This window comes from Paramisgurnus dabryanus, chromosome 15 (genome assembly GCF_030506205.2).
Source record: "Paramisgurnus dabryanus chromosome 15, PD_genome_1.1, whole genome shotgun sequence".
In the NCBI taxonomy this organism is placed as follows: Eukaryota; Metazoa; Chordata; class Actinopteri; order Cypriniformes; family Cobitidae; genus Paramisgurnus; species Paramisgurnus dabryanus.
Window position 1 is genome coordinate 28,918,429 of NC_133351.1, and position 25,372 is coordinate 28,943,800.

General features: G+C 38.1%; 1 protein-coding gene across 2 annotated transcripts in view; it reads left to right on the forward strand.

Annotated features, from left to right (window-relative positions):
* nr1i2 (nuclear receptor subfamily 1, group I, member 2) overlaps positions 1 to 25,372 on the forward strand; it is a 59,001-nt gene that overhangs the window by 29,699 nt on the left and 3,930 nt on the right. For both annotated transcript variants that reach the window (XM_065292974.2, XM_065292975.2), the window contains 5 exons: positions 101 to 231; positions 5,876 to 6,045; positions 9,031 to 9,314; positions 9,958 to 10,103; positions 24,819 to 24,935. In XM_065292974.2, the coding sequence (XP_065149046.1) occupies positions 101 to 231; positions 5,876 to 6,045; positions 9,031 to 9,314; positions 9,958 to 10,103; positions 24,819 to 24,935 (848 nt within the window). The remainder of the gene's footprint in view (positions 1 to 100; positions 232 to 5,875; positions 6,046 to 9,030; positions 9,315 to 9,957; positions 10,104 to 24,818; positions 24,936 to 25,372) is intronic.

Below are 25,372 nucleotides of genomic sequence, written 5' to 3' on the forward strand. Positions count from 1 at the left end.
TAACCAAGCCATTTTTTAGAGTGTAGTATTTAGTATAAAGCGATGTGTCATTGCTGGTATTCACTACAGCATGTTCTCTTGTGTTTGTGTCTGATGTTAGGCGCGCCATGAAGAGACCAACAAAGTTCTGCTGCCCATTTCAGAACTCCTGTGTGATCAACAAGAGCAACAGGAGGCAGTGCCAGTCCTGTCGTCTTCAGAAATGCCTCTCGATTGGAATGAGGAAGGAGTGTAAGCCTCTCTTTCATCTTTCCTATGACTATAGTAGCTGCTTTCAGACAAAGCTCAAGTGATCAGCATTCTGTCTTAGATAATTTACTTTTACAGAGACCTTCATGTTGGATTATGTCATTAAGCAAAATTGACCCTTATTGTTTGCTCTGTGGCCATAACATTTAACTTAGCCAGACAAAATTGTAGCTTATTTTGTTGCAAAACAGCCCACTTAGACGAGAAACCCCGTGATCATGAAAAGCGGTACATTTACAGTACAGTTCGTTTTTTTTTTACATTTAGTAAACTGAATATACTGTAACATAATGGTACCTACATACAAATGTACAGTGACAAATTGGTTTAAATATTTAAGATCACAAATGTGCCCAAAAGTAACACGTATTGGTTATTTTACAGACAGAAAACAAACCATTAAGCCTGAAATACACCACACGACTTTTGCTCAGATTTTTGTCCTGATTTGACAAGTGTTGCATGAGGTCTGCGTCAGTCTGCAGATTTTTTGCAGTTGGCTGTGACAGATTTCAGTAAAAATCTTGTAGTGTATGACAGGTACAGACATACATTTTTACCTATTGACTATGATTCCAGTAGGAGGATATTAAAACATTTCATATTAATGGCCAATTGTGATATAAAAAGTTATATTAAGAACAGACTCACAAACTGCTCTTTTATCAATTTAATAAAACTCTTTATGATCCTAGTCCAAACAAGCTCAGAAAATAGTTTTAATACATGAATCATTGCAAAACACTGCGCTGCACAAAGCAGCCTTAAAGGCGGAGTCCACGATGTTTGAAAAACGGTTTGGAAAAGGAGACGGGCCGACTACCAAAACACACTTATAGCCAATCAAATCAAATCAAATGCCGGGTTGCGTATGTGTGGGGCGGGTCTATCAACGGAATGTCCAGATTCTATTGGGGTAGGGGCGTGTTTGTTTAGGCGATTTCAAATATCAACACTGGCTTTCAAACATCATGGACTCCGCCTTTAACTCATCTGCAGATAATGATTTTGTTAAAATTGCAGAACACAAAGAGTCTTGTGTTGCTGTAATAGTACTTTAGTCAAAACACTGGATGATAAACATGAACATTGAATGTTGCTTTGGTTACCTTTGCGTCAGTCATTACAATCTTGGTGTGCCAGGTTCATGCACGCACGCACGCAATGACAATTGAAGGGTTTTACTTCAGTGTTTAACAGCAGTTGTGACTCCTGAAATTGTACAGTGTGTACGGGATAAAGGAGGTGCATGATTCTGTGTGAGTTTGTAGTTTTCAGCATGGGCGTATATGTGACCCGTCACGGAAACCAGAGGCACAAGTCGGCAGCACAAGTTTCGAGAAAATGAGAAACAAAGTTTTTTTTTCAAAATTTGTGATTTTCGTTTTATTGCAGAATCTGTTAGTTGAGATCACGAAGAAGCCTCTCCATGTTTGAGATAGCAGTTTTTGTATATTTAAAAGCGTACATTTTGCGGTTAAAATAGGCTTGTTTTTCCGGAGATTCTAGCGTGCAGCGGGGGGCGTCATTGTCTGTGTGTATATTTACATACTGTATAAGCTTTTGTTTTCGCCTCCGCCCCCAAAGGGAACAGCGTGACTACTAAATAAGGATAGTTCGCCCAAAAATGAAAATAATGTAATTAATGACTCACCCTTATGTCGTTCTAAACTCGGAAGACCTCCGTTCATCTTCGGAACACAGTTTAAGATGTTTTTTTGTTAGATTTAGTCCGAGAGTTTTCTATCCCCTTCATTGAAAATCTATGTATGGTTTCCATGTCCAGAAAGGTAATAAAACATCATCAAAGTAGTCCATGTGACATCAGTGGGTCAGTAAGATTGTGTTGATGCATCGAAAATACAGTTTGGTCCAAAAATAGCAGAATTACGACTTTATTCAGCATTGTCTTCTTTTCCGGCTCGAGCGTGAAGTCACGTGACTGTAGTGCCCTGTTCCTCAGACATGTTTGCAAAGTTTTTTTTTTTTTTTTTTTTAACTTATAGCGTGAGTCTCCCCAGACTGTAAAGCTCGGGCGCACAAAACAAAAGAAAAATAAAAGAAGCTGGGGCGGAACAAATAACAGTCAGCCGCATCGTACGTCAGCCGCGTCACTGACTCTATGCGGCGCCGCAGTGGGATGACGTCAAAGTACCGCAGGAGCTCTTCAAGAAATCTTACGGAGTAGTTTAATTTCGACTCGCTCTCGCGGTACTTTGACGTCATCTCTATGTCAGTTCTTGCAGCGCAGCATGAGTCCAGACACACAGACGTTACACAGATATCGTTGTATTCTTCATATAATTGGCTACATGTTTTGTCTATCAATATTTTCCATGAAGTCATTGGCTGATGGAGGAACGAGCGAGCCATTGGTAACATCTCTAAAGGATGTCACGTTTTCGACGGCGCTGTTTGGATGATCTATTATACCACTTCCCTATTTTAAATACAAACTTTGAAGGCGGGTTCATGTGTTTAACGGAGTGTAAGCTCATATACCCTTACATGTTACGATTTAAATAGTCTTCAGATTATATATTATATTGTATTACCAGACATTCATGCGAAATCTGATCTAAACAATCTATATTTCACGGATTATACGCATTTGTGGACAAATATGGTCATTGGATAACCTGAAACAGACTGGATTCGACTTGTGATCCCCACAAAGGTAAAAGAGTCATGTTTATTTTTGCGGGTTGTCATTTGGTCATAAAATACTACATATGATGCTAGAACATCTCAAAAAGGGTTTTACAGGGGGTATGGCTTAGCTAAATGAGATGTAAATGAGCCCTATTGTCTCCCCCAGCTGAAAAGAAGAGTCCCTTTCGTCTCGATTTTCTCGGTTTGAGTATTTCTGAGTTCCTATATTCAAATGGCCACAACTTCTCCAAATCTTATCAGATTTCCATGTGTTACACATCGTTGGAAAGCTTAGAAACTGCACTTTCAGAATCCGTGAAAAACTCAAAATGCCCAGATCCGACTTGTGTCCCTACTTTCCGTGACTGGTCACATATTTTAAGGACAGCTGTGGGGGCAATTTTTGATAATACAGACATACATAATACAGCCAAAATTGTACTAAGATATGTGTAGACAGAGAAAAGCTTTACTGCAATTATTAGTCTATAGCAGTGGTCTCCAACATGTCCAACAAGTTGCCTGCATAGAGTCTGTGAGTTGCTCGCCAAAGCACATTCTATTAACTCATTCCCCGCCAGCCTTTAAAAAAAACTTTGCACGGCAGCATATTTTTGTGTTTTTGCCTGCCAAAATTGTCTTCTATAAATATATAAACATACAAATATATCAAATGAAAGAACAGACTCCCTGCTTTCAAACAAACAAAATGGGGGAAAAAAACATTTAATCCCTTCATTTGTTCTCTTTTTATAACCTTTTAAATAGGAGTAGGTTTCTTCAAGCTTTTGCCCAAAAAGCTGAAATAATTGCATTTTTTTGTTAGAAATCAGATTCAGAACGAATATCAAAACATAAACAAAGTTTCAATTAATTAAATTAGTTTTAGCTCTAGTTTTTTTATAAATTGAGTAATCTAGTGGATAATGGCTGAATTACAGATTACCGTAAAAACTCGTCAGGAAAGCGTCATTGGCAGGGAAATGTTTTCCCCTAATTGACGAGATAACTCGTCAATGGCGGGTAAATAGTTAATAGCCTCAATATTAATATTATTAATTACAATTTTTTTATATAAGCTTGGCTTCTTTTATATATGTTAACATTTTAAACAATGATAAAACATATCAACAAGTAAAATAAAATAAAAGCAACAAGTAAAACAAAAAGTTTGGGGTAGACTATACCAAAAAAGTATCCCTCCAGATTGTTTTATCTCTTGTGGTAGCCCTTGCTCAAAAATGTTTGGAGACCCCTGGTCTATAGCATGGAGACATTATACACCCTCTTTAAATTTCTCTTTGTTTAAATGAAGGAGCTGACTAATATGACTAAATTTTTTTTAAAACCTTCTATTTATTTCAAAGTTGTTTGCAATCGAGCCACTGAAATACAATGAAATTTGATCTTGACTTTAAACATAATACTGTAAATGTTAGCTATATAACCCCCCTTCAAAAAACATAAATAGAATTTATACATTTCAGGGCTCAACATAAAGGACTGCCCGGTGTCCCGGGGCAAGCGTGAGAGACATTCGGGCCAGTAAAAAGTAATTGTAACTTGCCCGATCATTTCGCTGACGCTTTTTCCAAAGCGACTTATAATTGCTATACATGTCAGAGGTCACACGCCTCTGGAGCAACTAGGGATTAAGTGTCTTGCTCAGGGACACAATGGTGTGTCACAGTGGATTCAAACCCGGGTCTCTCACACCAAAGGGAGTGTCTTATCCGCTGCACCATCACCACAACCAAAAGCAAACAGTTACTTGGGTAAACATGACAAAAGAAACAATGCAATATATTGCACAGTTTTACAGGTAAAGCAGAAAAGTTGGGAGCCTTTTTTCGTTGAAACATGTATGTTTTATATGTATACAATTGACTTTTTTATTGGGGCCAATGAAAACTTTGGCAGGGCAAGTGAAAACCTGAACCACGGGCCCGACCAGGCCAGTATAAAAAATTCTTTGTGTTGAGCCTTGCATTAATTTTGTGTTAATTTATGACTTGAATAGTTTAGCTCTTTTAACAGACAGTCAATTTGCTATAGAAACGAATGCAATAAGGCAACCTAAAACTCAGTCTTTAATGTACTTATAATGTATTATTTTCCTCAGATGGGGTAGGTTCAGAACCCCGATCACCCCTGTGATTTCCGCCTATGGTGTTTAGAATAATTTGTAAGTGGTATGTGGTGTATGATGCCCAGATTTTCTCTGATACCATTTATAGATAGTGCTCAGGTGTATGATAACTAGTGTTTATAATCAGATTTTTAAAGTTGTGTTGTGTATTTGAGGCATCATATACAGATCTATTTGTAAGTAACAAAATTTTGCTGCACAAGGCTTAAATTTGTACATAAAGTTGTGTTATGTTTCCATGGATACACTTATCTACTATTACACCACTGTAATGGTTTTTATTGATAATTACACGACTCGTTGGAATGCTTGATTCTGATTGGCCAGTCGCGACATTTGCAGGTTTGTTATTTCCAGATAACAACCACTTAAAACTAATAAAACCCGGTAACCTTGATTAACAGTTTAATATTAGACCAAATTTAAATAAATATGTCTTTTAATGACAAATAATTAAACCAGATGGTGTGTTCGTGACATTTGAATGTCTTAAAACCAAAAATAAATGTGGACCTTGTGGAAGGTCTGCATTTGTTATTGATGAGAAAATACAATATTTAATGTCCTTTATAGCTCTGTACTTAGCGGGATAATGTACAGGTAGTGTCTGTTATCGCAAAATAAGCCTCTTCAGCTTCTTGTCGGGTCCTGATCACACTGTCTGGGCTTATTTCTGTGACCTGTACATTATCCCTTACTTATGGCATTATTTAACACTTGACCTTGATGTAATGTGACTTAAAGTGTAGTGAAATAATTGTGAATTCTGTCAACTGTGGTGTCAGCTTTGCCACAATGTCTGTGCTTGTGTTCATTACCTTATAGTGATCATGTCAGATGAGGCCGTGGAGAAACGGAGGATGCATATTAAAAGGAAGCGGTTGCAGGAAGAGCCTGTCATGCTCACACCTCAACAGGAAAAAGTCATTCAGGAACTCCTCGCCGCACATAAAAAGACCTTTGACATGACCTGTGCCCACTTCATACAGTTCCGGGTTAGACATTTGACCTGTTTTGTTTTTTAGGTTTACACTTAGCAAATGAGCAGTGAAAATGTTGAAAATAACTTGCATTTTATTAATTATTTGAAATGGATACACAAAAATAAATGACACGCTCTCATACTCGCTAGTCATAAGACAAGCAAAAGATTGTGAAGCTTGTCTGATGACCAGCTATATATATATATATATATATATATATATATATATATATATATATATATATATATATATATATATATATATATATATATATTTGTCACACTTTAATGCTTTAGATAATAGATCAATAAACAAATGTAAATATTAATCAAATATAACACAAGTAAACACAACATGCAATTTTTAAATAAAGATCTTTTTTAGAAGTGAAACCAAAATCCTAACCCACATGGCCCTGTGTAAAGAAGTGTTTGTCCCCTTAACCTAATAACTGGTTGGGTCACCTTTAGCAGCAACAACTGCAGTCAGGCATTTGCTGTAAGTTGCAATGAGTCTTTTATTTTGGCCCACTCATCTTTGCAGAATTGTTGCAAGTCAGCCACATTGGAGGGTTTTTGAGTATAAACCGCCTTTTTAAGGTCATGCCGCAGCATCTAAAAAGGATTGAGATCAATACTTTGACTAGGCCACTCCAATTTAGTTTTTCTTCAGCCATTTAGAGGTGGACTTGCTGGTGTGTTTTGGATCATTGTCCTGCAGCAGAACCAAAAGTCACAAAAAGAGGGCCGAACATTATCTTTCAGGATTTTTTGTTAGACCGCTAAATTCATGGTATCTTTTATCACAGACCATCACACTACACCAACTATATTTTACTGTTGGTATGATGTTCTTGATGTTTCTGAAATGCTGTGTTACTTTTATACCAGACTGATGGGACACACACCTGCCAAAACGTTAAACTTTTGTCTCGTCAGTCCACAGAGTATTTTCTCAAAAGTCTTGGGGATCATCAAGATGTTTTCTGGCAAAACTGAGACTAGCATTTATGTTATTTTTGCTAAGCAGCGGTTTTCATCTTGGAACTCTGCCACTTTTGCCCAGTCTCTTTCTTATAGTGGAGTCATGAACACTGACCTTAACTGAGTCAAGTGAGGTCTGCAGTTCTTTGGATGTTGTTGTGGTGTCTTTTGTGACCTCTTGGATGAGTTGTCACTGCGCTTTTGGGGTAATTTTGATCGGCCGGGCATTTCTGGGATGGGTTACCACATTTCCATGTTTTCACCATTTGTGAATAATAGCTCTCGCTATGGTTCGCTGGAGTCTTTAGAAATGGCTTCATAACATTTTCCAGACTGATAAATCTCTATTACTTTCTTTCTCATTTGTTTCTGAATATCTTTGGATTTCAACATGATGTGTAGCTTTTGAAGACCTTTTGGTCTACTTCACTTTGTCAGGCAGCTCCTATTTAAGTGATTTCTTGATTGCCAATAGGTTCGGCAGTAATCAGGCCTGGGTGTGGCTAGAGAAACTGAACTCAGGTGTTACAAACCACAGTCAAGGGCTGAATCCGAAACCGCATACTGCCATACTATATAGTAGGCAAAAAGCAGTAGGCGAACGAATAGTATGTCCGAAACTTCAGTATACGTAAAAGGGTAGGCGAGAATTAGCGGGATTTTGGACTATTTCTCGCGAGATTCAGAGGAACGTGTACTTAAGTATTGTCCGAAACCGCCTACTTACTGAAAATGTAGTAGGGGAAACAGCACGTGAACAGAGTAGTACGTCCGAATCCTCAGTATCCATAAAATCAGTAGGTGAGAAATCCCCGGATGCCCTACTGAGTCCGCCCCGATTCTGAAGCGTGCATCGGATGGACACTTCTATCCCAGCTTTCCCATGATGCCACGGGAAAGCAAAGCAATCGACCGGAGACCAGCCAATCGGGTGATATCGATACACACACAGGGCTGTTCCTCAGCACCCAGACTTCACGCACAGACCCAGGATATACCACAAAGTGCTCAGCTGATTCATGAAAATAAAGCTGTAGAATTATCACAGCTGTGTTGAGCTGACAGTAAATATGTGATGGTTTGTTAGAAAAATACATTTGAATAAAGTTTTTTTTCAAATTCACTTCTATACGTTTTCATTTATTGTGATGGTTTTATTCATTCATTTTTTATTCATGTTTCCTGTTGTTTTAAGTAAATACAAGAGATTGCTTCACTAAAATGTATATAATCACATTGCCTGCATTGTCTAGTTTTTATTCAAGCACAGCTGTCATCTGACAATCGATATTAAATTACAATCTGCTTGTTTTACTTATTTTGTCCACTACAAAATAATGTGTAATATATCTGTAACACTGTTACAGATCAAGTTACTGATGCAATCAGGTGTTAGTGCACCTGTCCCTCATACACACGCATACGTTTTCATGTCTGTTATTAGGTTTGTTCGAGTTTATGCACCGCTGTAAGAACCAACAGCTGGATGACATCAAAGTACCGTGAGAGCGATTCCAGAAATCACACGGAGAAGTCTGCTTTCGAGTCGCTCTCGCGGTATTGTGATGTCAATCTCCTGTCGGTTCTTGTGGTTCCGCATGAACTCGAACAAGTATACTACGTCATATGTCACATGATAACGTCAAAATGGCGAATGCTGTCCATACTTAACGCGAACGTACATACTGCCTTAGCACACGTTAAGTAGGTACCGAATGAAATTCAGTACCTACACAGTAAGTATGCGATTTCGGATTCAGCCAAGTTATGTTTAAACGGGGGCAAACACAAACTCTAATAATACAAACCTTCATTTAAAAACTGCATGTTGTGTTTACTTGTGTCATCTTTGATTAATATTGAAATTTGTTTCATGATTTAAAACATTAAAGTGTAACAAACATGCAAAAAAATCTGAATAAATTACTGATATAACTTGTAAAGAAAATCGTGTTTTAGATGAAAAGTTGTTTTAAGTATTTTCATGATTTAATTCCTGCTTTTATGTCCACAGCCTCTAGATCCGGATAAAAATGATATATCCGACCACAACCAAGAACATTGCAGCAGAAAGTACGCTCAAAAAAACATAAACAAACCAGAACCTAACATTAGAGTGCAAAGAGAGTCCAGCTATGTCTCCACCTCATCACCTTCATCCAACTCCCAGGAACTTGAAAATAGAGAGATTAAACGCCTCGGCCGGATCATTTTCACCTCACTGCCGCATTTTGCAGACCTCACCACGTACATGATTAAGAACGTCATCAACTTTGGCAAGATGCTTACAATGTTCAGGTAAATTCTGTGTCCATATACATGGAGCTGATATTATTAGCTGCTCTTTAAAGGTCACGTTTTCCCTGTGTTTTTGAAGCTTTGATTGTGTTTACAGTGCGCAATATAACATCAAATATATATATAACATAAAAAAATATAACATGTAAATCAACACGGTATTTTTCACAAAATGTACTTTGCGCTGTTTTTTCGGTCCTAAAAACGTGCTGATGTCTTCCTTGTTCTATGAAGTCCCTCCTTCAGAAATACTTTATGAGTTCTGTTTGTGTAGTTTGTTTAGTGTGTTGTGATTCGATAGCAGCTTAGCTTGCCGTTAGCTTAGCTGGCGACTGACGTATTCCTGTGGGCGGAGTTTAGTCAAAAACTGTTCTAGTGACGTCATTAAAGCAGGAAGTAGAGGGCTATAGTCAGACCGGCCGTTCGCAGTAGGCTTTGAAAGACGAATTCTGTTAAAGAAAAAAAAATCGCCTGGCAGTGAACTTTGAGCTTTATCATTTTATAGATATTATTTATGCTCTAACAGTCAGCAACATTACACACTAAAGTTTGAAAAATGGGATCAGGAAGAACGTGACCTTTAAGGTTTTATTAAGGTTTATTAAGGTTCATTATCTTGATTCATTTCTGTGTGACACAACAGGGCTCTAGTCATAGAGGACCAGATCTCACTACTGAAAGGTGCAACCTTAGAGATCATGCTGATTCACTTTAACATGTTCTTTAATGAGGAGACAAACATTTGGGAGTGCGGTCCAATTAAGTACTGCCTGGAAGACGCCATGCGAGGTAAGGGTCTTTACATGTTACTCAGGGTAAAGGAACTGATTACCAATTCATAATTTACTATTTGTTAATGAGGTATGAAGGATCTTGGGATCCTCTGTGTGTGTGTGTGTTTGTATTGTCTGAGAGTCTAGTCTAAGACTAAAATGCATATTTGAGCTGTCTTTACTGATGTTTATCATGAGGCAGAACAATGGCACTGATATATTTTAAGAAATGTCAGTGGACCATGTTTGTAGTTATGTGTTATTTGCAAGGTATGTTTGTAAAGACGACTTTATTGTCATAAAGCCAGGACTAGGCCTTAGTTATATTATCTAAACCCTGTGTGAAACCATCCCATAGTGTTGTCATTTTTTTAGGGTGCATTAACAAAACCGCGCTCGGGCGCGTTTGACCCCCAAAGCATGGTTTGTTTGACTAGTGTGATCGCTCTGTTCCGTGCCCGGGCGCGGATTGGTTAATCGCGCCGCGGCCGGGTTGCAGAGGTGGGCCGGAGCGCGGTTCACTTAGGCTCAGGGGCGGAAGGCTGTGGTGTGAGCGCAATTGCGCCTGAGCCCGATTCAAAAGGTGTAGATGTCAGTTGCGCGACCACTCACGTTCATCTGCCTTCGTAAAAACCTTTTGATGCGCACAGCGGGGTTACGTGAATCTCGGAGCTGCACACGTGACAGATCAACTAAGCAATATGATGACATGAGAGAGGGCTGTCTGTAATCGCGCACCAAACGACTCCGAATTAAAAACACAGACTTATCATAACGGTGGGTTCCAGTGTTAAGAGAGAGCTTTACTTCCTGCTTTTTTCAAAACAATCGCATCTTAATGACGAAAGCGCGCCCGGACTCGGATCGATAAGAAGTACAGTGTGAGTGCGTGCATCTGGGGGAGTAGGGAGGGGTGACAATCGCGCTGGGGCATGCATGGTTTGGTTTGGTTTGGATAATGTGAGTGCGCCCTTAGGTTGTTTTCACATATGTTGGTGCGCACCGTGGTGCGGCCTCGGAGCGCACCAAAATACATTGTATCATTTTTCAGTTAGTGCGGTCCGTGTTCACATATATATATTTTTTACTGTACTCGAAATGCCGCACCGTACACCATGTGACAACGGTCAGCGCTGTCATTGGTCTCTGACAGCTCTTACCGTCTCATGACCACCCCCACGTTTCCACGACAACCAGCTTGACAGGGAGAGCGCAGCTATCAAGATGTGGAGATAAACGATGCACGTCTTTGCGAAGTTTCTTTGCTTTAACGCGAAATTGCGTAGCTGTTCTATTAAAGCCTTTCTCACGGAGCCATTTGCTAAAAGCCCGTAATGTCACTATTTGTGTGTGGAGGACAGCTATGCATTTATAAAATCATCAGCTCAAACGTAAAGGAGACAGCGAATCTCTATGCAACGGACCAGGATTGGCTTGTTTGTTGTTAACCCACAATATAACACCCGGCTCACGTCACAACGAAAGCCCAGTGGCTCAAACATGTGGAGAACTTCCTGTATTTGGTTCGGCCCGAGGTCCAGCAGTGTTCACACCACAGGTGGGTCGCCCCAGAGTTCGGCAACAGCCGCTCCGAGACCAGCTGTTTAGAGCGGTCTCGGAGCGGTCGTTTAGTGCGCACCCGAGTGCGGCTGTTGTGTTCACACTGACCCAAACGCACCGTACTCGGAGCGACACGTCATTTGGGCCGACCTAAACAGTGTATATGTGAAAACACCCTTAGTACCCGTACTTTTGGCAACTATACAAACATATGTTTGTGTTGTATTTACTTAATTTCTTATCTTTATATATCTTTACTAATAAATATATAGGTATGATTTTTTGTACATGAAAAGTAGTAAGAAGTCCTTCTGGAATCTTTCTGGAGTTATTTGGGATTAACCGCAGTGGAATAACTGCTAAACATGAACCAATTAGAGGTGCAGTGTGTACATTTTGGGAGGCTCTATTGACAGAAATGGAATTTAATTAACATAATAAGTTTTCAGTGTTGTATAAAGACCTTGCCTGATAAACTATTATGTTTATCACCTTTGAATGAGTCATTTTTATCTACATACACTCCGGGTCTCCTTTCATGGAAGTCGTAATTTTGTGTGCCATGTTTCTACAGTAGCCCTAAATTGTAAAAATGCTCCAGAGAGTGCGTTTCGTCACTACCTGTATGTTGTCTCGGATAATCCCATGTTTGTCCTGTGGAGCTTACTGTAGCTTCTCTATGTGTTACGAAAAGGAGGGGTGTGTGGTGGACTCGGCCATTGGTTGCAATTCGCGATCTAACCGCTACATGCTGCTAAAATCTACGCACACCAGCTTTAACTACATTTTCAATAGATAGACAGGAAAATATTGACATTTAGGTTCCACAGATATCCATTCCAGACAGGTTCTGTGACATTTTGTGTAGTTTATGTTCTCTATTTGTGTTATTCTGATCTTTTTAAATGCTGATGTGGAACAAACTTTATACTCACAAAAATTTTATCAGAATTGAACCACATATAAGCCTGGTTTGTTTGAGCGCAATTCCCGGCATAACGCGGATCAGGCGTTGAGATATCAGTTGCGCGACTGTCATTTAAAATCATCTGCCTCTGAATCTTTGGATGCGTGAAGCAAGTTGCGTGAAAATGACTGACCAGGGTTTTGCATCCCTGTTTCACCCCTCTGCAATGGCAAAACATTTTATTATAGAATGGGCAGTTCTGGTTCTTCATTCTGATTTATTAAAAAGCGTTCTAAGCCGTGATAAAAAACCCCGGTAAACCCACGGTTCAGACTGCATTACATAAATATCACTGCGCCACTGTTGCTGCGTACTGATTTATGAAAATAAACATCACAGTGTTTAATCATATTTTTTATTTGTCTACAATTGCACATTAATGGCGATATCCGGATAAATGTAAATAAATATTGTTGAGAACAATATAAGAGAACAAATGAAGGTAGGACGAAACAGAGTTAAGCATGCTTCCAAGCATATATGATCATCACTTGATCAATATAAATGTTAATGTATAAATTAGATGAATGTTGGTTTATAAAATAAACATCACAGTCTTAAATCATATTTTCATTGTGTCTTTGCTGCGTCTGTGTTGGTTGGGAACTGCGCTCTGTTTCAGCCACACTTGATTCTGAGGAACTACTTTGTTTGGCGGAAGAGTAATATTTATACTAATACCAACTTATTTGTGTTTTATTTTATGAAATCCTGCTATGCATATGAAGTAACTATTTTATAAACACAATAAGCCCCGCAAAGCAGCGGGATTACAGTGCATTTTATAACAGCTAAGGGGCGTTGTTAGGCACGATGCGAAGTGTGGTAAATGCACTGGTAACCCACTGCTTCTTGGGGCTTAAAGGCCATTTTATTGTATTTGAATACCTCTTGTTTTTCATAGGATTATTAATTTTATAAATTGTGTTAATATTTTGTTAATCAAAAAATCCATCAAATGCGACATGCCAGGTGAATAATTCTGATCCCAGTAAGATAGTTAAATCTAAAAAATTAAAGATTGCCCTTGCTGTTTGTCTGGGACACTTTCCTAAAAAGCAAATGTCTCTATTTCAGAAAGGCCAGATTGGCTGGAAAAGCTGCACTTCATGGTGAATATGACCTTAACTCTTTCCCCGCCATTGACGAGATATCTCGTCAATTAAGAGAAAACGCTTCCCCGCCAATGACGAGATTTTCCGTCTTTCCGCAATACCGCTATTATTCACCAGGTGGCGCCCTTCCGCAACTTTTTAAACCCGGAAGTATTGCCCTATGGCAAGCGGCTGCATGTCCGTGTCTGTTTTAAAGATCGCCCTGAATGGGATCTCTATGAAAAGTCCGTCACAAAAATTGAATTATCTCTGCTTTTTGCTCAAAATGTGGTGTTTTTGCAGAAACCTACCCATATTCAAAAGCTGATCACAAAAAAAACACTGAAGGTAGGATGAAACGGTTTTTTTTTGTTTGAAAGCAGAGGGTCTGTTCTTTCATTTGGTATATTGTATGTTTATATACTTAAAAAAGAACATTTTCTGGAAGGCATTAAACTTTGGTGAAAATCATGAAAAACGCTGGCGCTGGCTGGCAACTTTTTTTTTAAACGCTGGCGGTGAAAGAGTTAGGCAAGGCAAGTTTATTTGTATAGCACATTTCATACACAAAGGTCATTCAAAGTGCTTTACATAGAAATGAGAAAACAAAAATCAAAGATACATGAATTTAAAATATCAATTAAAAGAAAATAAATGTGATTTTAATAAAAACTGTTTAAATGTGTGAAAAAGAATAAAACAGGAAAAGTATAAAACAGTTAAAAATAAGAATAAAAACATGCTGATTAAAGGTCTTTAGGGAAAAGGTAACATGGTGAAAGTTTTGACGTGTTTGACAGATTTCACGCTTTCTCACTTTTTACCTCTTTAAGAGAATTCACAGAAGCACTCGGTCAGATAAATTACGAATATTCACACCGTGCAAATCATCCCAATACAAACTGCATTTGGGTAAAAATTCTGTGATTCTGTGAGAGGGGACAAAAATACATTTTCCTTCCCTGTCACTCCCCTGAATATCATCAATTCATCCCTGTTGAACCCATCTGCATTTACAGGCATAAGTCAATCTGATATTGCAATCGAACTGGCCGACATAGCTGATAAAGACGCATGTGTGTCTAAGTTCAAAAGCCTGACAGCTGATCTTAAAGATATTACTCGTTAGAAGGCCAATCTTGCTCAGAATCACAAATGGAGCCATACTGAAAACCACCGAAAACCGGACAAACTTGTGTTTGAAAAAGTATGCATTTGGATGTCAATCTTTGGATCCACATACTTATATGCGAGCAGCTTTTCCCCAGCATGAATTACATATAAAACATTGCTTGCACCTCATGGATGACAGCTTGCAATCCTGCGTGAAGGTGAAAGTCACGTCTTACAGCCCTGATATAGATAAGCTTTCAGAAATCACATTAATCAGGAAGAAAGCTATCATTTAAAGTCACAATAAATGGGAGTAGTAACTTGTTTCCAAGTGAAATGACAAAAGGTAGGGGTGGACTACCTTATTCGTCCATTGAGAATTGATTGGATCGTTGGAAGTTGGGTCATGTTGCTATTTTTTCCTAATCGCAGCAATCTTTTCCCAGGCTCGCCCTCCCGCCAAACCCCATGACCTGAAGTAAAGAGAGATTGTTTTGAGTAAGGGAGGAGATTTGCATTTTTTCTTAAAGATTATAAAGGCACATACTTTTTTTTAATAGTGAAGCTCACAGATAAACTTTTTTATTCTGTTGTCTGAGGTCTACTTATGATGTTTGCATGGTTTTTACATTAAAAAACATCAAAAGCAATAAGTAATAGGCTATTTTGTAACATGGTTCTGATGCTGTCTGGAGAAATGGTTCGTTTGAAGGGGCGGGTCGAATTAAAGACCTGGACATAAACGCCCTCTGCTATGATTAGATAGCTTAACTCTTTCACCGCCAGCATTTTTCATGATTTTCACAAAAGTTTAATGCCTTCCAGAAAATGCTCCTTTTTGAATATATAAACATACAATATATGAAATATACATACAGCTGTTTGCCCTAGGGCAATACTTCCGGTTTTTATAAGTTGCGGAAAAGCGCCACCTGGTGGATAATAGCATTATTGCATATTGACGAGATATCTCATCAATAGCGGGGAAAGAGTTAATGTGGGGAAAACATTAATGTGTAAAAATAGCAGCCGAACACATATATGTTTGAGCCACAAAAGATTTTGGGTGCTAAAGATGATACACATAAATGACAATACATATAAAGTAGAAACAAAACTCTCAAAACAACACTAAAGAGTTTTTGCTCCATTCCCACGGTCGTAAATAATTTAGCCTACTGCAGCAACGCTGGCACTGATTGGATTGTAGGTCTACCGTAAAGTACAAGTCTTTGTAGTTTTCACTCGAACTACAGGACCACGACGGTTGGAAACTTCTTTAGTGCGGTTTTGGCCGATAGAGGGCTGCAAAGCGAATGTGAAAGTGCGGTTCACCCTGTTTCGAGTGGATGAACAACTGAAACTTTTTTGGGAACGTTATTTTAAGGTAAAAAAAACTCTTTGGTGTTGCTTTAACTCGACTTGACTAAATTACCGTATACGACACAGTAAGCGGGCATCAGAATATAAACTGCAGCTGGTAAGTCCTTCCTTATCACTAACTTTGTATATTTCTATCGTTATATTACAGTGTTATTGTTAAGTGTTGCATCTTTATTAATCGTTTAATGTTTTTAGTAGATTAAAACAGTCAAATATACGTGTTTAGACAAGGATGTTACAACAGGACATATCAAGGATCTCTAACAAAGAAATAGTGAAATGCAGTAGCTTAAAGTAAAATGTTTTACTTACTGTGTATACTGCTGTGTCATTTTTGTCAGATTCAATATTAATGGTGCTTTTTATCACAGTCTCTCTGCAAATCCAGAATCGACTTGTGGCTTCTTTAAAAATGAATCCGCAGTACACAAAATAAACAAACACTCCCCACGCAAACTGGAACTTCTTTAAAAACAAACTTTAACTACGCTTTCCTAATGTTAGGTTCCGAGTCTCTGAGTTAAGGTTATACAGCGTCTGTGTTCTTCCCAGATGGTTCTTCCACAACCGAACACTCCGTTTCCATGTGTACTCATAACAAATACAACATGTATTTAAATGCCATTTTGGTTTGGCAATCTTTAAAGACATGTTTACTGTTTGTTGAGACATAGTTTGCTTTGCCCCTGGCCCACACGTGTGTCACGAGAGCTGTGGGCGGGGCTACAAAGTGCTCATTGTGTGGAGGAGGTGTTTAAATTCTAATATGACATCACATTTCAGCACATTCCTGAATCGACTGTTTTCATGGCTTGGTGCCAAAGCTGTTATATTTCAGTAAAAAGGACGTGCTGTTATATTTCAGTAAAAAGGACGTTTTCAGCTCTGAAGCTTGCAGGATGTTCATTTAAGTATGTTGACCTCTTATATAACAAATTATCAAGTTAAAATTGAGTTTTTGATTCACTGCCCCTTTAATAGTGAAGCTCATAGATAAGTAATTTGTAAAAAAAAAAAAAAATATTTCAAACAAAAAAAAAAACCACACGTTTTTGATTTAATTTCATTGTGACTTTAATACACTATTATTTTGCAAAATATATAATTGACTCTGCACTCATATATTTGTGTTTCATGTTCATTCTCGGTGGTTGATTGTTGTACGTGACTGAGAAAAAAAGATGATGACGATGAACTTAAGGTATAATTAAACATAAACTGGCCAATTTCCTTTGTGGAAAGTTGGGTAACCATGGCCACACAAGGCAGTGAAGAAACCAGGAGTGCTTTTCTGAAACATCATGAGCAGCTCTAACCCCCCATCACTGACATACAGTAAGGGAGAGGAACACACGAGGAGAGAGGGGAAGAAACACCTCCAGAACACCAGAAAGGTGTTAAGACCCAGCTGGACACATTCTCAAAATAATGAGAGACATGGAAAAAATCTGTCAGTTCTGCAGACCAAAAAAACATCCTGACATGAAGATGTATTTTTTTTTATTTAGAGGTTTTGTAGTACATGCGCATGGCATTAGTCCATGGACCATGTCATACTTATTTTCTTTGCTGAACATATAATGGAAATCTGGAAAATTAACCTCTCATGCTTATGTTTGACTAAAAACATTGAACTTTTCAAGAGAAGCTTACGTTTTAGGTTTTAAATACTTTAATAGACAGTAAGCCAGTTATAGGTTACTATTATATTTGAAAGTAAAAAACATTGTGACCTGCAGTAATGTGTGATCAAAACTTTGTTCTGTTTATGTGAGCAGCTTAAAGGGACAGTTTACAAAAAATAATTTACTCACCCTCAAGTTGTTACAAACTTACTCTAAATGTCTTTGGTCTGCTCAATACAAAGGAAGATATTGTGAGCAGAAGAAAACAGAATCACCATTGACTTCTGTAGTAGGATAAGCAAATAATATGGATGTTATGGTTAAATGGTTTGGTTACAAACATTCCTCAAAATATCTTCATTTGTGTTCAGCAGAACAAAGACATTTATACAGGTTTGTAACAACATGAGTAGTAAATGATGACAGATTTTTTATTTTTAGATGAACTATCCCTTTAACCATCACATACAGTAGGATTGGCCAGTTACATGTCTTTGGGCGTGGGACTTCTGTTTTCTTTCTGAACAGACTGGGTTTTTCCCTTTAGTTTTTTTGAGATATAATTTGTGGCCACACAATAAGTGTAAGTGTAGGTTAGGTGTCAGTGATCAGGAAGTGCTCATCAGGTTTGTGGTGTCGTAGAAATGCAGTTAATCTGGTTTGTGTGGAATCAATGTTTGAGAGAGTAACCTATTTACCTTATGCTATGTTTACATGAGTGCGTCTTTGGTTTTAAGGTGCAGTAGAGTGTTAAACTGTATTTATCTAGGCATAGATGGATAATAGGAGCTCTGCATGTGCGGTAATGATATATCGTGAGCTTCAAACATGATTGTTTCTTCTTTTTATGTAAACCTTGAGCATGCAAAAGACAGCTGGAAAACAGGCCAATCTCAACATGACATCACAGTCGAGATGTATGCCTCAACATTAAATTACACTTTACATTTACATTAAGTCATTTAGCAGACGCTTTTATCCAAAGCGACTTACAAATTAACTAAACAATAGAAGCAATTATAGCAACACAAGAACGGCAATACATAAGTGCACTAGAACTCATCTCAGTCTCATCAAGTCTAACACAATATATAGCCAAGGGTTAGTTAGTAAGTTATTGGTTTTTTTTAAACAGAGAATGTACAGATAAAGACAATAAAGAAGGAAAATAGAGAAAGATAATTAGCCATGTATTAAGAAGTGAGGTATTGGTAGAAGAGATGGATTTTTAGCATAGACTGTAAAAAATATGGACGTATAGGATCCATGACGTCACCTAATGGTTTGTGAAGATCGTTTTTGAAGCTTAAAGTAGGCCTTGCCTGCTGTCGCCATCTTGGCCGCGCGTAGGGATGGGTATCGTTAAGGTTTTAAGGGTATTACTACTCTTACCGATACTGCTTAACCGTCCGGTGCATTAACGGTATTCTTATCAGTACTTTGGCCAATGTTAACATTTGATCATGAACCTATGTTCACATGATTAAGTTAATTATGTGTCTGCATTTCATTATTACAAATTAATTTCTGGATATCATTTCTAAATATTATACATATATTTGTTAAAGCACCAGCGTGAAAGCTGCAGACAAATACTCTAAATAGGATATTTATATGTAGGCTATTTTGTAAACTAACTTAAAGTGCTGTGCATTTAGCAAAATAAATGTTTACATACTGATTTTTCTTTTTTTTGGGATTTTAAAAAGAAGTAGAAAATATGTTGAATGCATAACGTCATTTCTCCCAAAATAAATCAACAGAATTTCAACGTAAGGTAAGCAAACCAATTAAGGAGATTGTACATTTATTTAAAATGACGTGAACAATGTTGATTCAACACGATTTTAGCACACATGCCTGACGTAGATAGGGCAACCACCAGAGATGAGCTAGCTAGGCAGTCGAAAACTTTGCCGGCTGCGACCTTCTAAGGACGTATTTTAAGCCCGATTGCGTCACAGTGGCGTGGCTTGAGGCTGTGACTTGTTTATGTTGCGTATATTTCTAAGGTTGATTAATTTGATATACTGTTGAACAGTTTAATCAACATCAACGTTTCATATTTTCTAAAATAAATGAATATTTTTCTGATTCCACATTTATTTTAATAAGTCATAAACGTCTCCGCTGTGTCCTGCTGACAGGCACGGTGGGCTTCTGAGGCTGCCACCTTGATAGACCGAGTGCTTGCCTTTTAAGGTCACATGCTTAGAAGGTCGCAGCCCTTGAATTGGGACACAGCCTATTTCTCCACGTAATGCACTTTTGAAAGATGCTTTGACAAATTGCTTGTGTTTCCAAACATCTTGTTGCACTTACCTGTATGACAACGAGCGTTGTCTCAATCAACTCTAGTGAAGTATAACCACACTTTTAAACGTTTTGCTCTATCCGCCATCGTCACTCTTTGTATTAAGCGGGAGTTTTCATGCTGTTATGCGTGTGCGTGGGCCGCGCTCATTGTGTGTATGACAGACAGCCTCCGTGGCGCGCATGAGAGGTCTCGTCTTAATATTATCGCAAATTAGAAATGTTTGGTGAGATAAAATGTGCACGAAAACATTATTAAGCAAGAATACATAGTACATTTATTTTAATTTTTTTCCTCAAGTACCGAAAGCAGAACCGATAGCATCAGATCTTACTGATACTACGGTCTTTCATAATGTAGCACCGGGGCCAGTTTAATACCGGGTTTCGGTACCCATCCCTAGCCGCGTGTCACCTCAAATCACTTGCGGATAACCGAAAATGGGTAAAGAGGTGGGACATGGGTGAAGCTGGCTGGTTGCCTAGCGCGAGTCTAGGGACAGCAGTGGCAGTTCACCCGTCACTCAAGTGGCCATGCCTTTAATTATGCAGAACTTTAAGGCCTAATATAATTTAAATAGATGGGTTACACAAATATTCACCCCCCCTCACAGTTGTCATGATGGGCAAAATTTGCTATATAGACCAAAAACACTTTTTGTACCAGGCTGTAAACATTCTTTCTACTGTAAATTTGCTTATTTTAACATTTGGGTCTATGGGAATGGACTCTCTTTTGGGCCAGCCTCTAGCGGCCAGTCGATGAATTGCAGTTTAAGTCACTTCCGTATTGGCTTCATCAGAGAGATTGTTAGGTTTCTCCCTGGTTTTTAGTCGATTCTTAAAGAAGGCTACAGAGTCAGCAGATCGTGCCGTGACCGACAGATCAGTCCATAGATGTGGAACAGATCCAGAAAAGGTACGCGAGTAACTTTTTCCCTTTTTGGGATGGCACCACAATCCGTAGCTCGGTGACAGAGCGCAGTGATCTGGTACAATCGAGTACAATGTTGTTACAATGTTAAACTGTTAAAGTTGTGACGGCTGCTGACTTGGCACTATATGCTAGTTAATGCTAAATGTTAGCGTTTAGGCTGAAGTTTTTGATGTTACAGATATGTTTTGTAGGTTCATATTAACCCCCCCCCCCACACACACACACACACACAAATGTACCTCTCAGAAAAGTCCAAAAGACTTGCTCTGACAAACAGCCAATCAGAGAAGAGCGGCACATTATTCATGACCATTTTAAATAAGGTAATAATAAACTATTTCATTCTAAAGGCAAACATGCACTTAATAAAGCCACATACCTTCTATGTACAGGTAGATATCAGAATAACAGAATAAAATTGGTTGCGCTGTCACTTCAAAACCGGCGCAACAGCGATGTAGTATTCACGAATTATTGACTTATATTTCTTATTAATGGCGAAAGCATTTCTCAGGGTACTTCAGCTATGTCTCCATTTTATTATTTACAAGGTCATTCTGGCTGTTCATCTTTCAGAAGTGTAATGATCATATGATAGGGGCTTGATGAATCAGGGAAGGATGCCCAATGATACTCTGTGACTTGGAAAACATGCATTTATTTAACCTTTTTTAAAAATAGGTTAAAAATACATACAGTAATGATCTGATTCGGACAGAGGGAGAGAGAGACAGAAAGACACTGAAAGAGACCAAGATAAAAAGAGAGAGAGAGAGACAGAGTGGCACCGCAGTGCAGCTGATAATGACACACTGGATTTATAACACAAAACAAAATGACAGAAATGGAATGCAGCACAATAATTACTTTACCTCAATTATATTATTTTTAAAAATCGTTTGAAAAGATAAAAAAAAAGGTTAATCGCACAGCCTCACCAGTTAGGTTGGTCTACACTGAGTTTTTGAACTAAAACAGGGTTTACAGCGTTCACAGGGTCGAAAAAGTATAGTGTGGATGCCATGCCAGGTGTAACCATGGCAAAAGTTAAAAGAAAGTGTTTTAAAATGAAAACACATTAATGTAAACATAACCTTACATTTCTGTCACCCACTCGTGGCATGTCCTTCCTTTTTATTGAACACTTGCACATTTTTTTTTTCTCAAATTTTGGCAGCAAGATGGGAAAAATCGCAAACTACTGAAAACATTTGATAATATAATACAGCCCTCCTGAGATTAACAGTCAACATTTTCGACATGTTAAGCACTTGCTTTCTGTGAACTCATTTTCAGCATATCCTGTTTTTCAGACTATTGAAAAGAGTCATTTTATGTGTTTTTAAAATGGTGAAAGTGTGTTACTTGGCAGCATTTCTTCTCATTTGCATTTTGGTACGTCTCATAGTCAAAGCTCATTGTGACATTGTTAAAAGCTTCCTGTCCGGTCCTTAATTTTCTCTTTAAATTGCTCATTAAGGCTTTTAAATCGCCACAGTAGCCTTATAGACGCGTGTGCCTAACTACCACCGATTGTTACTATCACCAAATTACAACAGGCTGGCATCCATCTTAAAATGAGCTCTGAGTTAAATCTCATGTGTCAGAACCTTGACAACCAGTTTGAATAAAGCTGTCATTTATAACAGCTGTTCGTTTTCATGAGGCCTGTCGGTTTAACAAGACACCCAAGACATTTGCTTTACCTTAAATCACAGATGAGGTCTCATTGATGTCTCAATTGATTTTAACAAGAATATAAAAATATAACTGAGGACTTCATTAAGTATACTGAGCTATGAAAATTCAACCTCTAAGCCAGAAAAAACAGCAATTTTTATAAAAAGTGAATCTCTTATTTCTTCCCATAGATTACAGAATTTTTTATATATTTGCTTTATATCTTTGGAGTTGTGTTTTCTTTATTACAGTGCCTTTTATCTTACTCAATGGGGTTTTAAGGGGTCATAGCATGGGTCATTTTTCTATAATTCTATAATTGGTTCTATAAAAGCTAAAACTAAAACAAAGATTCTATTGCATGTTAAAAATTTCATTGACCCCTTTAAGACAGTAAATGTATCTTTGTAAAGCTGCTATAAGAAAAGATTTATTTTCAAAGTTTTGAACACATGTTTATACATCCAACGTTCCTCTGATGGTAGCCAATTATATTTGCTATACATAAATATGTAGATTGATATGTTTTAGCTAGGGGATCCCTCACAAAACATTTATTACTTTTGGAGGTCCATGACATAAAGTTTATAAACTCCCGCTCTAAGCAATACAGTTTAACTAAGTGCCGGATTATCCATAGACGGGATTGGGCGAGTGCCCTGGGGCACCAGGCAATACGTGGACACCAGCATTATAGATAAGATTGAGAATAAAGATCTTCAGGTGCCCAGGTCAAGAAAACTAGATAGAAGACGAGAAGTGTAAAGGCTGAAGTATAGCCATGTCACTCATCTGTTTGCAATATGCTAACTGGACAACACTGGATATAACTTATTGAATAAAAAAGATATATAGTTAATAAAACAATGCATGTTACCAGCAACAAATCAACAACCTATAGTGATTGTATTTACTAGCTGCTGACTAGGAATCAGCTAAGATCAGCATTGGGAATCTCTGTAGCTAATTTAAAAGACATCTATATTTTGTTGATATGTTGTAGTCTACCTTTTGTTGTAAATTGAGTCTTTTGTAGTATCTTATGGCTAGAATTAGTCAAGGATGTTGTATGATTCTTTGATTCATAACTTCATATTCTGAAAGTTTGATCCATAGGCTTTATGCCCAGCTGCACTACTTCCTGAACTTCAGCCAGCTCCTTGTTTCCTGTCTGCCATTATTGGACAAACTGATTAATCCAGGTGTGTCTGATTATTGTTGTTGTGACTACTGAGGTCAGGCACACCTGGATTAATCAGTTTGTCCAATAATGGCAGACAGAAAACAAGGAGCTGGCTGAAGTTCAGGAAGTAGTGCAGCTGGGCATAAAGCCTATTGTACAGCAACTGCATAGAGTTGAGTCAAAGTATTTGTCAATAATACAATTGTTTGGGGGGGGGGATTGTAAGTAATTACATTGCAAGCTAATTTAAGATGTACCCCTATATTTATGTATGTTTAGTCAGGGGCTACAGTGCTCCTAGTAACAAAAAACTTTGTCTGGAGCCCTGAATGGAAACACTTTTCAAATATTGGGGTGGGGGCACTTCAAATGGGGTCAACCTAGGGCAGTGGTTCTCAAACTTTTTCAGCGTGTGGCCCCCCTTGTGTACGGTGCATTCCTTCGCGACCCCCCCAAATAAAATTTATGACAAAAAACAGTTCTTAAACTTAACATTTTAATTAAACAAAACATTAAATTACACAAAGTAGTGTTGTTGGTTAGTAGCCTTATTTTTTTAGGTTTAATTACACAGAATTCATAATAAATTAATGTATTTTATAAAATGACATAAAACTGGGCCCCCCTGGCACCATCTCGCAGCCCCCAGTTTGAGAACCACTGCCATAGGGCACTACCTTGTGGTAATTTAATTTATCTGATTAATCTCATTTTTTTTTTACAATTCCTGAGTCATTTCTTAACTATTCCCTGCCCCATAACCGAATTTCATTTGAGGGCCTGTCAATATTTTTACGCATGTGTATAAATGTGTCCCTAAACTCTATCCTTTATATTCTATTCTTCCTCTCGACTGCTCCACCTGCAACCGAACAGCTGGTTTTCAGCGCCATCTGCTGGATCCTATGATGAATTTCCACTGCACTTTGCGAAAGCTGCGCTTACATGAAGAGGAGTATGTGCTGATGCAGGCCATCTCACTCTTCTCACCAGGTACTGTATAGTTTAACATCTACATGAGCAGACGTATTGCTCTCAAGGTCCTTAAAGGAAAACACCACAGTTTTTCAATATTTTATTAAGTTCTTACCTCAGCTTAGACTTATTAATACATACCTATCTTTTTTCAATGCGTGCACTTTTAATCTTTGTACAGTGTGTTGTAAATGTGTTAGCATTTAGCCTAGCCCCATTCATTCCTTAGGATCCAAACAGGGATGAATTTAGAAGCCACCAAACACTTCCATGTTTTTCCTATTTAAAGACTGTTACATAAGTAGTTACACAAGTAAGTATGGTGGAACAAAATAAAACTTTTGTTTGGATCCCAAGGAATGAATGGGGCTAGGCTAAAAGCGAACACATTCAAGAAGTGCTGTACAAAGATTAAAAGTGCACGCATTGAAAAAAGATAGATTTGTATTAATTCA